The sequence below is a fragment of the Dothidotthia symphoricarpi genome (assembly GCF_010015815.1).
Source record: "Dothidotthia symphoricarpi CBS 119687 unplaced genomic scaffold P153scaffold_3, whole genome shotgun sequence".
NCBI classification, from domain to species: domain Eukaryota; kingdom Fungi; phylum Ascomycota; class Dothideomycetes; order Pleosporales; family Dothidotthiaceae; genus Dothidotthia; species Dothidotthia symphoricarpi.
This window is the reverse complement of record NW_022985010.1, coordinates 1194709-1209314: the sequence shown is the minus strand read 5'-3', so window position 1 is coordinate 1209314 and position 14606 is coordinate 1194709. Positions and strand designations below refer to the sequence as shown.

Genomic DNA, 14606 nt, shown 5'->3' with positions numbered 1-14606 from the left:
TCTGTCTAGCACAATCCTGCTATTGATGTGTTCGCCCATGTTCAAATGTAAGTAGCCCGGTCACAGCTCTAGCCCATATGTGTTCAGTATCCTCCTCTGACGTTCCCCTGACATTACAACAGTCCTTCAAGGTTAATCAGGCATGTTCCGACATTTAATCTCCCGAAAAGACTATCATGAGCGCAGTCGCACAGATACGTAAGTTTCACTAAATAAATCCCCTTTGACTCGACGACGGTGCCTCTGCTCAATAGCCAATGTCGTCAACAACCTTGTCTTTCTATCAATCTTTAGTTCAACTCTCGTTTCAAAATCATTGTCGAGTATCATCATCGATTTCGTTGTTGCTTCGCAGAGCATTCTCTTAACTATGACCTGCAGATGCGAATCCCCAGCACCACAAATAGAGAAACAAGTCAAGAGACCAAAGTCGATGATATGGTCCAACCCCACCAAATCGACGTCGTCGCCCGACACTACTACCGAGACCAAAAGGTCTATGGTCGCAAAGAGGTTAAGTCTAGTCTTAGACAAGCAATTCGTACCAACCCGATGCGACGACACAGCACACGAGGGCCGCGATGTTTCACGCCTGTCAAGAAATTCACGGGAGCCTGAATGGCATAAGAAAAATTCCACCTTAGGACGATCGATGCCTGCACGTCAGTTTCCGGCGCATACTTTCCAGAATTTGCCTCGGGAGGTGTATGATTGCATTATTGCACAATTGGAACAGATACACTTGGGTCAAACCCAGACATGTCGGTCATGCTATTTGAAAGACCTCTACGGTCTCTCGCTTACAAGCCGGTCGTGGAGCAAGGCTGCGACGCCTCAGTTGTGAGTTGTCATCTCTGTTGTGGTAGATGTCCTCAACTTCCAACATGCGATGACTGATCTTTGGGGTTTAGGTATCATAAAGTTTTTGTTTTAACTAACGAGGACCACCCAAACTTGCCAAAGTTGAGAATCAGAGGAGCGGGCAGACTCAAACTTCTAAGGAGAACGCTTCTTGAACGAAATGCACTGGCTCAGTGCGTACGCGAACTGGACATGTCGGACTTTCAATTGCTGTACCAGAATGCGACTATCGATCGCGAAGAGATCGTCAATCTCGTAGCATCGTTAGTCATGGCATGTCCCAATCTTGAACGCCTCCTGGGTTTCCATATACCCTACACGCGTTCCTCATTTGACCGACTTTCACACGCATTGTCGACAAGATCGAAGTTGAAAGAACGGCTGTGGCTGTTGGCAGAACCAGATTTAGAATTCATGGACGAGGAGGAGTTTGATATGAGCGGTTGCTATAATCCAGCGTACGACCCCACAGAACAATTTCTTGAGCTCAACTCAAACCACACGGTACTAGACACTTTGGTATTGCACCAGGACCATGAACACAGCCCGTCGCCTCTGAACTTTCGAGCTATTATTGGTACAATTCGTCAGTTTCCTTTGTTGCAAAATCTTTCCATTTGTGGACTCGCAGCGGCTTCATTTACGAATATGACGTTGAGCGCTCTGCCATCGAATTTGCGGTCTCTGTCTCTTGAGAATCTTCCGGGGTTAAACGAAAAAGGCCTTCAGCGCTTGACTGCCTCGCCACTGGCTGCGTCGCTTGAGAGCTTGAAACTGATCAGTATGAAAATAACAAGTTTGGTTACGATAGCAAATATCCTCTCTAGCCGTCTCGCCAACCTGAAATACTTCGCTCTGGTACAACATCGAGCGCCAGGCCTTTCTTCGTGGGCCTCTCTGCCGGACTTTTATTCCCCCTCCGTACAGCGAATTCATTGGGAGATCCGAACGCAAGCCGGCCCGCTACCAGCTCTCCATCCACCACCGCCGCGTTCGTTTTCAAGATCCGAGTCACCAAAAACCCCTTCCTTTCCGTTAAAAAATTCAGAGCCAATATCTTGCCTTGCAACATCGCTCCTGGCAACAAGCATCCAAGACGGCGCGTTCCCTTCGCTCCGCAGTATCCGCATCCCTCACGATCCACAAGGCCTCATCCAAGCACTATGCAAGCCACTAGCTACCGCGCTACTTCCAACAGATGCTTCGCTCTTCACCTCGCCACCGCGGACGTCAAACCCAGCTAAATCTTCGACATTGCTAGACGCCCACCTCCCACTTTCGCCCAAATTCGGCAACCCGCGTGCAGACTCAGCAATGGACTCTCCGACGTCTTCGGTCAATTTTTCTCATCCTATGCTCACGCCAATGCGATCTCGTCTTGCCGCCCAGTGTCGCATCCTCGCTGCTCGAAATAATCCATCTACGGCGGTGCGGATATACGATCCGAAAGGTAATCTTCGAATCGACAAGGTTGTTGGAGGGTATATCGGATGTCTCGAGAGTAAGATCGTGTACGAACTTAAACCAGATCGAGGTTGCACTATCGAGTATGAGGTGGAAGATGGCGATGTGGAGGGTAGCTACTGGATCACTGGCGTTGAGGACGTAACCGGACAACGTGGGATTGCTGGTGTGCGCAGGACGACTCCAAGCGCCTGTGATCATTCTGCCAGTGGAAGAGTCGGGATAAATGTTGCGAGGGTTAGTGAGATGTGTTGATCATGATAGGATGGGATTTTCCTTTACGGATGTGCGGACTACGATTTTTTTCATTTTGCCATTTTGATCGCACGACCGCAGAGTTTCGTTGAACTTATTTTTCGGTGTTGGCTCTTATATGGTTGATGGGGTCATATGAGGCGTCTGCGTCGTCACGTTGCTACAAGTTCTGATCGTATGACGGAGGTTGACGATCGTAGTGTTCCTTTCCTACTTCATGAATACCCGCAAATCAAGAATATGCTACCGGTATACAATCCTTAAATCGTTCCTGGTGCCGTTTTAAGAGACGGACAGTACCAATTGCATTGAATTGCAATAACGGGCATTGCGATTTCTACGTCAGCTGTCTTTGATGCGCCGCATGAGGCTGATATACTTACGCAAGCGGTTGCATGCAAGCGTCGGAGATCACCCCGATACGTTCGGTTATATCCCGAACACGAACCATATGCAGACGACCATTGATAGATAGATCATAAAGTCTGTAAACATCGAAAGGTGGTGGCGAATTGATGCGAATTGGGAGATAAGCGCATAGTCCTCGTAGCTCACCAAGTCATTTTGCGGCGTCAAATTTGTGTTTTTGAATTGTGTCGCAGTATATTCCAAGGTGATGTAGAACTTCTCCAACACCGTGCATGACTTGCTAGTATTTGAAACGCTCGGAACAAGAAGGATAGCTGGGAGATCTGGGGCATGGATTGCGCGTCTAACAGTAGCGTGGATGTGCCGATCCATTGGTACCTCTCATTGCTGAGCTTCTGGAAGTTCTGACTAGATACCCTGTCATTGTTTTACTCAAACAGTGACAACTGTGGAGATGGCTTTGTTAGAACAAGAGATGGCTGTGGCTGAAGCGTACGAATAAATACACGAAGAGACAAAGGAAAATGCAATAGTCTGCGAGTGATTGTTTGACTGAGTAGTAAGGTTTGGACTTGGTGATAGGAACGGCAACGGCCCACACCTGTTTTGGAGGAGAGAAGGAAAACCTCCAGAACTTTGCAAGCCTGATAGGTTGAATTACGCGATGACTAAAAGGACCATGTGGTATCTTGCACTAGAGTCAGGGACTGCTTAAATGTTTCCAGTTGCTGCACAGCAATCACAAAACGAGGAGCTTATGCGTACCGATATGAACAGCAATCACGCCTGATTGGTGCGCTCTCATCGAGATCGAGACTACGCAAATGACGAGCATGTGGCTGATACAAAACCGGGTGCCGCACTCGGGAGCGGGATGGTGTAACCCAAAATGGTAAACGGTGACGGTTTCACTAGGACTCATAGAGGTAAGAAGTAGAAGCCCTGTTACTAGAAGCTTCTACACGCCTTCCGCGGTAAAAGCTATACCTTCCGATTTTGATGTGCAGGTGACGTTGATTCTCGGGGAGTTACATTCGATTGTCGGTGTCTTCACTAAAACAACGACTGAGGGAATGGGCAGACGAACAAAACATGCTTTCTTACATTTCTAAAAAAAATTCAGACTATCGACTGAGCTTTCCACATATCTCCTGACTATGTAGTGATCGGTGAGGCCGGGTTTAACGAAGGATTGTCCTACACGAAGTGGATCTGTTATGGATGGAAACTTGGGCGACTAGGTGTCGGTTCCGAAGCGAAGGGGGATGGAAGGCAGGTTTTGTAAGTTTTTCAATACTTATTTCCGCCTTTAGAACCATAAGGCATCGTTTAGACACGCGAGGTGGATTGTAACATTGCGCTGCAGCCATTTCCCCAAATGCGACATGGAAGTACGAGACGTGATGGTCGGATTCACGGTTGGATGCACCGATCGTCACTGCGGAACGCGATTTTCGGGATGGCCTTGGCATCACGATGAATCAACTCACAGAAGGTATAATAAGGAGCCACATATGTGACAGCTGAGGTGGAGACGTAGCCGATTATTTCCGGGGCGCAGGGACATTTATATATCAAGCCTGGCCTCTTTAGCTGCTTGAGATCCTGTTCTAGGTGACTCGTCCTGGGTAATTATTTAGTTTGTCTTTATCCTGGTACCTCGCACATGCTCTATGCTCTAATGACCTAACCTAGATGCACAATGTTTCCACCCTAACGTCGCTAAATATGTGGACGCAGACCTCTATGCAAAATGGTCACAGACGACCGACGCAAGGCTGAGGGCCTAAAAGAGATATACAGGCTACCGCCGACAGATGCAAGAGGTCATTTTGGGGAATTCCGTTCTAACCAAACTCCAAAAACACCATAAAGCCAAGGACCATTTGCCTCGTCATATTGGCTTGCCTGGAACTAACCCTTCGAGTTCAGGCATGATATCAAAAACCTTTGGATCGACTGTCCAGTTGTTCAAGTCTGCCACTGTACTCTCGAACAAGGGTGTCATGCGTGTGCACCCTGCTTCGATGTCCCAGAAGTGGCACGCATCATCCGCATATGGCCAGTTGATGCCAATCAGGCCGACGAATGGCCCGACTGAATATTCCCGAGGATGTTGATATAATAATTGGCGTACTTGCGGCCTACCAAAAGTCAATACGTGTGCCTCTTACAAAGACAACGGCGTGAGAACGAACCATGGTATCAGGTCGATGAGGATATCATACGGTCCTGAATCTTGCTTCCCTATCGGTGGCGTCAACCACTCTGGATTCGCGTTCATGTTCTCTACACTGGGCCACACGAGATACTAACGACGTTAGCCTATCTGGACATCCACCAATGCCTACATCACTCACCCGTGTTAACTTGGTCAAGATCCAGGTAGATGCAAGCCTGACAGGAAGGGACGCTGCCGGAAGCAGTTTGTTCACAGTACGTGAGCACCAGGTAGGTACTGTTTGTGTGTCCTGAGGGTCCACGAAACCCAACAGCAGTGTATCCACGTCAACTTCGATCCTTCCAAATATCTGTGCTTCGCTCCATCCATTTGCAAGGAGCTCGCGTTTTCTACTGCGATAATAAGTGTAGTCGAACGCAAATTTGTTAAACACATTCGTGGCTGCATCGAGTGTCAAAGGCGGAGGGTTCAAGGCCGAAACACTATCCGATGCGCTCTCGGGTGGGTAATTCAAAGCAGCTTGACTGTGTTCCCGACTGTTATACCTGTCAGCAGAATACTCTAACTTTGCGCGAGTTCTCGACTTACCTTTCCTCGCGCGAGGATCCATCATAGGAAGAGGCGCCTATATTTCGCCTTTGCCCCGCGAATTGTTCGCTGCCTGGGGTGCCAAATGACTCCTGTTCTGTGGGAGCAGGGCCCGGGTCTTGCGGATCCTGGACAATGTCAAACCTATGCTCTTGATCTCGACTTGACAAGGCCTACCTGGAGCGATTTCTTAATCTCCTCAGCCGAGTGGTGCGCAAACCCGTTCTTTTCCAATTCAGCAGCCCAGCTCGCTGCTGAAGCCCGGTCTGGTGCCATGGCCAATAACGATATAACAGACTTCATGTCGTCTAGTTCCTTTGCCAATCGCCTGACATGCGCCCGCAGTTGCGTAGTCGTCTTTCCATCTTCAGCCACATCGTATACGCAGGTGAGATTCTTGGACTGGCAAGTATTGCACTTTGGCCGGACGCCGTCGCACTAGAGAGATGATCAGAGGGATTCGCCCATGGTTCCAGGAGAATAGCATACTTTGGACTTGCGCTTGCGACAACTCTCGCACGCTATGGAGGTGATCTTTCCACGGGGAGTGCGGAGAGCGTACACCCCTGAAATGGGTGATTGATGCTGTCCTCGAGCGTTGGCAAGAGAACCTCCCAAGCCTTGTTTCGGTGCCAATGGGGCTTTGTGGATTGCGGCCGCGTTTGCTGCCTGAGGGCGAATTACAAGAGTTGCTTGGGTTGTATCAAGGTGAAGTTGGCCTTGGCTCTGATCCCACCCAGGAGAATCCTGACTGATGTTTTGTCAGCGCGTTCCGGACCACATCAACGTAATTTTCCAAACAGAAATAGCCCCCAGCAGCCGTTAAAATGGGACCCGTTGTCGGCTAGGAGCGGATTTATAGCGATCAGCGGAATAGGTCCGAAGTTGCGACATCGCTAGTTTCTCCCACCCCGCACATCTATCGCATTGCGCAAAGATTCTCTGTCCAGCAAATGGTTCGGCGATTCTAGGAGTGGTGAAAACCCACGATGACATTGTCATGGTGAAATCCATCGGACCGTCCATCAAGAAGCGAATATGGGCGGGGTAAATGCATGACAAGCAAACATGGGTGACCGTAGCGTTGTGTAGATCTCTTCCCTAAGAGTGATGTCCTCTGGAGATTTGCCTCGTCTGCTTGGTGACACGGGGAGGGTGCCCAGCGTGAGCTCGCGTTCTTCTGGAGGAACAACAGCCATGGAAGGGAAGAGGAGTCTGCGCCGGAAACGTCGGAATATAGTGGGAAGGTTGCTGTCGTGTAGGACAATGGCGCGAACCGAGCGAGTGTGTGCATGGTCCTCCTTCCGCGACGCTCGACGAACAAAAGGAACTTCCAAAGGGCCGTGTCCAAGAGCGGCTGGCACCCAACCGACAGCCACAACGGAGATGCGAACTGGCAAAGTACAACGCCGAAAGATGTTATATAGGACAAAGTCCAACGTACCTTTGGAAACCGGGCGCTTGAACGATAGCTTCTGATGCTCGTCGCATTGCACGAGGGTTCGAGCTGTCCTCTGGCGGTCCCTCCAACGCGTCTGGCAGACTGCTACTTCCATACCAGTAGTTCAGCCCTGTCAAGGCGTCAACAATGGTCATGTACTGGGCTTGACGCGAACGTACCTGGGGATGAGTTCGCTGATTGTGGAGGCATGAATGCGATCATATCTCTACAATGATTGTTCGGGGAGGGAGGCTGATGGTTGGTTGTAAACGAAAGGACTCTATTCCGGCACGCCCATATGGATCACCAGCCCGGGAAATCGGGGGGTTACTTTGTATATCATGTGCTATAACAGTGAGTATAAGAAATTATTAGTGCTCGGCGTTGTACATCGCGGAACTGCTGACAAGCCTTGGGAGCTGGAACAGGGTTTCGATTTCGAATGCGTCGCCCATCTACGCCAGGGAGATGGTGGATACAGGCCGATCTAGCGTCTGGCGTGCCACAGCCAACGACGGCGGGGAAGTCGGATTGTAGACTAGGCTAGAACGGCCGCTTTCCACAAATATCGAGACACGAGTTACCAAATTCGAATGGAAGGAAACCTGATCTTTAGACGTCATGGCAATTGCCTCCTGCAGGGTGATTTCACTTTCAGTCCATCCTTCGCAACTGTCAGCCAGGGCAAGCGGGGCCCGATCGATCGGGGCACGTTCGTATCTTCTTTCACAAATGGATAGGTACGGCAAGCCAATGCGGCGCTGGGCTGGATCGCCATTTCGCATCCCTGCTTACGAAGAGGTGCGGCAGTTAACCCTTGAATCAGCCGGTCACGGCGCAGCAAACGGGGTTCGAGACTCAAAGACAGGTATGCCCTGACCGAATTGTGGACATCGAGCTTGCCTGTTTGGCTTTCCAAATGAGGTGCGTACGTCGGCCCAAGATGGCAAAGAAGAGAACGTGAATTCGGCCCGAACACGAAGTCTAAGCTTAGCCAGATGATCGTACCGCGATGTTGCGGTTACGAATGCCATGACCACGGAGAACTCGAAGTGCAATGCCTGGGATTGTGTGCCATGCAACATTTGAGTTTGCCATTCCTGTCTCCATCCACGAGTCCTGCCAGAGCAAGGTCTAGCGACCTCAAGGAGCCAGGGATCGTTAAACGCACATTATTATCGGCCTTTGATGGGAAATATCTACGAGGCCGGATAAGGATAGTTCATGTAGGTAGCCCGCATTTAGCGCATCGGTACGGCTGAAGTCTCGACTGGAGTTGCCTTTACGGTCTATACCTCAAGGCTCAAGGCCACTGCAGGAGGTGATCTTGACGCCAAACACTCATATCCTTCCCACAAGATGGTAAGCGATGCGACATCAGTGGACAAGATATTGTCAATTCCCGTATAGCGATGATCCTTCAACTCTATACTCACAAATATACGGTTTCTATACTACAAAGCTTTTTGATCGGCGTACATTGTTACAATCAATATCGAACAACAATTTTGGAATGGGCTTCCCACTTGGCCGGAAAGAGCATGTCTACCCCTAAACCTTACGATAGAGGAATCTGATTGGATGAATCCGGTCACACACCACGGTTCATGGGCAACGCCCCAAGTGAGTATGTCTTTGAGGTACAACCTACAAGCCTAGATGCGTTATTCTCGAAAATCGGTCTAGTCGACCCTTCTCCGATTCAAGCTAGACTTGTATTTTGCCGAACATCCTGCCGGTAGCCGCATCGATGTGTGTATCAAACAACCTTTTGCCGTGCAGGGCGCTACGTACCGCATACAATCAATGTTATCTTACCCTGAGTTCCTCGCTGCTGCGTTAAAATCTCAAATGCATTATATGTCACAGGTAGACAACCACCTGGCACCTTCGACAAAGTTTCCGAGGAGAAACTCTGCCCGGGCTTGACGCTTGTTCATCATGCATGCGTTTCACAATTACAGAGGATAGGCGCGTGGATTCGCATCCATGCCTAGCATGAATTAGTAGAGGTGCCAAGATCTGGCTGACGTAGGTAGTTGGTCCATTATATGCCAGAGGGATACGACTCAACACACTCACTACCCTCGTTGCGTAGGTAGATCTGAGGGGTCTACTGGGTGAACATGACTACTTCTTCATCTAGTGGTCAAGCACGTCTCGTTCCTGCATTAGGCCTCGTTTCGATCCAGGCAATCTTCAAATCCACTTAGAGTCGCGTCTTGCCTCAAACCCCATGGCATCAAGTCCAGGTGATCTCCTGTCGGTCCGGGTACGGAAGGGCCTTTCGCCAACATAGCGTGGTATACTACGAGATCTTCAATCACTCAAGCACATGCCAAGCTTCAGACGTATTTTGGGTTGCTTATCTGCGAGCCAAGGTATCCATGAAGGTTGATGATTACTCTCGTTGATGGATCACTTGCATATGCAGATTGAAGAAGGAAAATCTTGTATGAGACAGGACATTCTGTATAGCACTTGGATGATGTGTTCTGGATTTTTGGCAGCTATAATGTAATGTCGTCGAACGAGCGCCTCTCCAGTCTCGAGGCCTTACGACATCCTCGAGGATATCCACGAGGGACACGAGGATGTGGCTGGGATGTCTGGTTGACAACTAGCTTGGAAGGGCCTTTAGAAGACGCACGTTCTTTTCTCTCCTCCGATCCTCGTTGTACAATTAAATATCCTAGCAGCGGTTTACTAGTACTTATCCGCCAGAATGGCATCCGGCGTGGTGGTGGCTTTTTCAAGTTGCAAAGCAGGGATCTCGGAGGATGTTCCGAGGTCAAAGATTGGTTCTCTTCATGCGCAGATTACTCAACTCTAGTGCCCTACCTGCGTCACGCTAGGTCTTTGCATGGGCGGGTGATGATGCGTCCCGCCAAGCAAAGCGGCTACAACCTCAGCATGTTGGTGGCTTTTGTGTTGTCGGTAACTGAAGCCACTTGTACATCTGGGCCCTGATATACGGCCGGTACTATCCGGGCCAAGAACTCAAGTGACGGCGGGTTCGAGACTCAAGTAAGAGTTCATTTTATGTCAGAACCTCGCTTCATCGTCATACCATCCCAATTTCGGCACAGTTATTGTGTTCTTGAAAATTCGGAAATTCAATCGATACTTTCAGCCGGAGATACTTGTCTTAAGCATCGTGTCATGCGCACCGAGCATCCCTGAAAATCTAATAAAAACTCTGTCACTAACCAATACAGTTTTTGATGAGCATACGGCTCAGGTAAGTATTCGTATCTGCTGTGTTCGATGTACAAACCCGTGGTCTGTGTTTTCACCACATACCATTCACGGCACGATCCGTTGCAAATACTCAACCGCCACCGTGAGACTGGACTGCAATTCTGAGATATAGTGCTGTATTGTGCCGAGGCATGTCCATATCCATAGCCTTGACCCTTAGCCTAAACCTAACAAAATGAGAAGGTTGTTCGAGACTTTGCGAACGAAGCTCAATAACGCCACACATCAACAGACACTCTCAGCTGCATCCGCTGGTCCATTCAGCACTTAAATTTGGCGGTGACTCGAATGCCCACGCATTGCCCTTTCGACGCCACGACCGATATTTGTCGGGCAGATGACGTCGTCACCTACCCACCCCTCACTTTGTCTCGTGGGTTGGTAGCGCAGTGTGAAATGAAGTTTCGACGGGAGTAACGTGACAATGCACGACGCACCACATCTTGAATACGCAGGGATAAGAGACGATCGATCCTGCTCGGGCAGATGGCCGTTGCATGCATTTGTTTCACGTCTACCTTATTCAAACAGTATTCAAGACACACATACCGCTTATCTTACTTCTACTCAGCTTAGAAGCCAGTAACGAGTGTTGTTCATCGGCAACCTAGAAGCTGATGTCAAATATTCGTGTCTTCAAGTCTCTAATTGGATCCCCTAGCTGACCAGATACTCAATGAGCAGACCATCACTGACCCAAAGGTGCACAAATCTGTTTTTCCAAGGGCCTATGTGCGATTGTGCCTCTTTCCTGAGAAATCAAGGGATCTATGAAGAAATTCGCCAGCACGTGATGCATCTGTTTTACATGTTGGCAAAAGCGTCCGTGCGAGGAGCTCTGACTTCCATCGCAACTCCCCACTCATGATCGCGACTTCAACGCGTCGTGCGCCTCGTGCTCCCCACCCATAACTCCGTCCTCTACCACATTTGCACCTGTCTTCTCTCTGCGTGCTCCCTTGCCTTTACAGACTCTGCTTGCCACGCAAGTCGGTCGAGCACTCCAGCTCTGGGACACATAGTCAGTGATAGAGACACTCAATTCGCTCCAGAGATAGAAGCAAGCTAACGCCAAGAACCCATTCCATTTTTTTGCAGACGTCCCATAGACAGACTGCACTTGGCAACATGGCCTCGCGCGCTAGCTCAACTTCAGAAGGCGAGGTCGTCGAGACTCAACACAAGGCAAACACAATCAGTCAGCCCGGCGAACACGCGATTAACGGCTCCAATAGGGTCTTTGGACTAGATGGTGCTGCGGACGATCATGGTAACACTCTCATGTGTAGTAGAGGCTTGCTTTAGGGCATCAATTGACACATTCAGGCTATAAACATCGCGCTCTGAGTCGGTCTCCTTCACCCTACCGTCGCAAACGCACCCGTTCTCCTTCACCTTATAGAAGCAATCGCGCCGCCGGCCGTTCGCCTTCACCATATCGTCACGGCCGAGCTGATCGAAGTCATGACGACGACCTTCATAAGCGCAAGGCTTCACCACCGCGCGGTAGCCGACCTGAGAAGCGACATCATACTGATCGTAGCAGACACGGTGACCGCAGAGATCGTTCTTACGCAGGGGACGCTCAAGCCGAGACCTCCAGGGATTTCAAAGAAACAACAGCACGACCATATGTCAAACCTATCTCGTATGCAGAGATAGAACACTCGAACCCAGTGCCCAACTTTCGAGATGGTCTATCCGCTCATCATCGACCTCAGAAGTCGTTCAATAATGATCACAGACGAGACAGAACCGTTCACGTATCCCATCATGACAATCAATCCGACAGGAACGGGTCCCGAAAGCAGCCGGTGCAGCCTGTTGAGGACAGGGACATCGAAATGTAGGCTAATTATGACTTTCTACTGAATTGCAGCTTGCTGATAGAGTTCACAGGAAACACGCCCAAGACGAGCCCGAAGTATCTGTAGTATCTGTGGAAGATGAGGTTCCTACCCAAGAGACTCGTGAAGAAAAGCGTCGCCGATGGGCTGCTAAGCGGGCTGCTGCTGAACAGAAAGCAAAGGACAACCTCCTACAGCAGGCACTTGTCACTAATGCGTTAGAAATCACGGCGTCTAATGCTGTATCTCCAGCAGCCTATGTGGAGAGCTCAATATCGCCTTTCCCTTCTCCTCGCTTTGGTGAATTGGATTCGGTTCCGGCTTCTCCAGATGTCATGATCATAGACAAGCAAGGAGGTATCAGTCAAGGCAGCAGCCCATCAGGTGACAGTCCATCTGCTGCTGACTACGATCCGATGCAAGACATGCTAGACGATCGCCATCGTGCAGCTAAGAAGCTCCAAGGTTCTGAGATGCCCTCTGATGCGTACAGTGAAACGGATCCCAAGCTTCTCTCAACATTGCCAGCCGAGAAAGCTGCCCCTGCAAAGAAGCAGAGGAAAGATCTTGATATGTTTGCTTCAGATGACGAAGAAGACGATGAAGAGGCCGGTGAAACACAAAACTACACAAAAGGAGTTGTGCTCGATGAGAAGCAGCTTGATAACTGGGACGACCCTGAGGGTTACTACAAGCTCATCAGCAACGAATTGGTGAATGATGGCCGTTACCGCATGACCAAAAACCTAGGCCGTGGAGTCTTTGCCAATGTAGCACAAGCGGAAGACCAGGCTGCAGAGAGTGAGGATCAAGATCACAGGATGGTTGCAATCAAAATGATTCGCAGAAACGACCTGATGCGAAAGGCGAGTCAGAAGGAGATGGACTTTTTGCGTGCGGTGAACGACGCAGACCCACAGGACAAGCGCCACATAATTCGACTTCTAGGTTCATTCGATCACAAGGGCCATCTGTGCATCGTGTTTGAGCACATGTCGAAGAATTTGCGAGACTTACTCAAGGAGGAGACCAATGGACACGGTCTTACCCTGCCAGCTGTCAAGACATATGCTCGACAGATGTTCCTCGGCCTGCACCACCTGCAGAATTGCCAGGTCATCCACTTAGATCTGAAACCTGACAATGTCTTGGTTTCGGCAGACAAGAAGACGATCAAGCTTGCCGATTTTGGAACTGCAGTCGACAAGCGAGACGTTATTGAACGCACTGAATACCTTGTCAGTCGGTTTTATCGCGCACCTGAAATCATTCTTGGAATGGAAATCGGTCATCCCGTTGACATGTGGGCTATAGGCTGCACCGTGTACGAACTGTGGACGGGAAAAATCCTTTTTACAGGGCGGTCAAACAACCAGATGGTCAAGGCTTTTATGGACTGCTTAGGATGGCCTAGTGAGAAACTGCTCAAGAAGGGTCTATTGAACAATGTTCTCGAACACTTCGAAGCTGGGCCACCCTTGAAGTTCATCAGCCGTGAGGTCGATCAATACAACAAGGTACGATACCATTTCCTACAAAAGTCTTTGCTAACGAGTATCAGCTTTCTGTTCGTAAAATTGAACAGCAGAAGAAGATCAACCGCGATTTGAAGATCCGAGTCCACGATGCCGCTCGAGGCATCGCTCAAGGCGGTCCATCTGTCACCGAACTAAACGACTTTGCCGATCTCTTGAACGCATGCCTGCATATGAATGTCGAGAAGCGCATCCAACCAAAGGAAGCCCTCGCTCACAAGTTCCTCGTCAGTAAGAGCCTTGTACCAAAGTCCGCGGTAGTTAAGCCACCAATGATGAAGCGCGGCATGCCTGGCATTCGACGGTAAGCACAGTACGGTGTGTCTCATTTCAGCCCGCGGTGTCTCTTAGTGCTCATTGGAGAAGAGTCATAGGGGCTGACGGGTCAACTCTGGGGTGGTGGTCGAAGAGTGAGTAGCATCCTGCGTTGTTTTGAACATGTGGCTTGCATGCTTCACCGCGTTCAAGTTCAGCTCTTCCTCTGCCCTAACTTCCCCGTCTCGATTTTCAGCTCTCAGAGCTTTAGCCCTTGTTCACTAGCCTTCGAAATCAAAGTATCGACATCGGCGAATGTAAATTGTTAGACTAAATTTTTTTCTTTGACTCGGTTACGCGGAAGTCCGACGGTGGTCAATGTTGCGATATGCGTTCGAGTAGCTTAGCGAGTGAGAAACAGGCTTTTGAGGAGAATGGGCTCATGTATCCTACCATATATCTGGCAGGACATATTGAAGCCACAATCATATCAGCCCACATGCGACGACGTGCCCATCGTGAGCAATTTGCGCGTGACTTCACCTCTG

At 49.6% G+C, this 14606-nt stretch overlaps 3 protein-coding genes across 3 annotated transcripts; 2 read left to right on the top strand and 1 right to left on the bottom strand.

The window, feature by feature from the left end:
- Positions 1-652: 652 nt before the first annotated feature.
- On the top strand, positions 653-2580 carry P153DRAFT_282090 (uncharacterized protein; the record flags this gene model as incomplete). The annotated part of the gene is made up of 2 exons (XM_033663173.1): positions 653-840; positions 912-2580. The coding sequence occupies 2 exons, from the start codon at positions 653-655 to the stop codon at positions 2578-2580; spliced, it is 1857 nt and encodes a 618-aa protein (XP_033527917.1).
- A 1819-nt stretch (positions 2581-4399) lies between these two features.
- On the bottom strand, positions 4400-7862 carry P153DRAFT_308473 (uncharacterized protein). Its single transcript, XM_033664707.1, has 8 exons — positions 7340-7862; positions 7164-7290; positions 6209-6470; positions 5897-6157; positions 5720-5847; positions 5310-5667; positions 5148-5260; positions 4400-5093 (listed from the first exon to the last, which is right to left on the bottom strand). The coding sequence occupies exons 1-8, from the start codon at positions 7380-7382 to the stop codon at positions 4844-4846; spliced, it is 1542 nt and encodes a 513-aa protein (XP_033527916.1). The 5' UTR covers positions 7383-7862; the 3' UTR covers positions 4400-4843.
- Positions 7863-11549: 3687 nt separating this feature from the next.
- On the top strand, positions 11550-14111 carry P153DRAFT_281884 (dual specificity protein kinase-like protein pom1; the record flags this gene model as incomplete). Its single annotated transcript, XM_033663162.1, has 4 exons — positions 11550-11691; positions 11748-12267; positions 12312-13785; positions 13830-14111. 4 exons carry the CDS (start codon positions 11550-11552, stop codon positions 14109-14111), a joined length of 2418 nt encoding a protein of 805 aa, XP_033527915.1.
- Between the last annotated feature and the right edge of the window lie 495 nt (positions 14112-14606).

What these genes read in the sequence shown, in the direction of transcription:
- P153DRAFT_308473 (XM_033664707.1), bottom strand. Translation starts at nt 7,382, where the DNA reads ATGATCGCATTCATGCCTCCACAATCAGCGAACTCATCCCCAG. An exon ending in GTCGCAAGCGCAAGTCCAAA is followed by an intron (nt 6,158 to 6,208) that starts GTATGCTATTCT and finishes TCATCTCTCTAG; the next exon opens with TGCGACGGCGTCCGGCCAAA. An exon ending in GGATCCTCGCGCGAGGAAAG is followed by an intron (nt 5,668 to 5,719) that starts GTAAGTCGAGAA and finishes CAGGTATAACAG; the next exon opens with TCGGGAACACAGTCAAGCTG.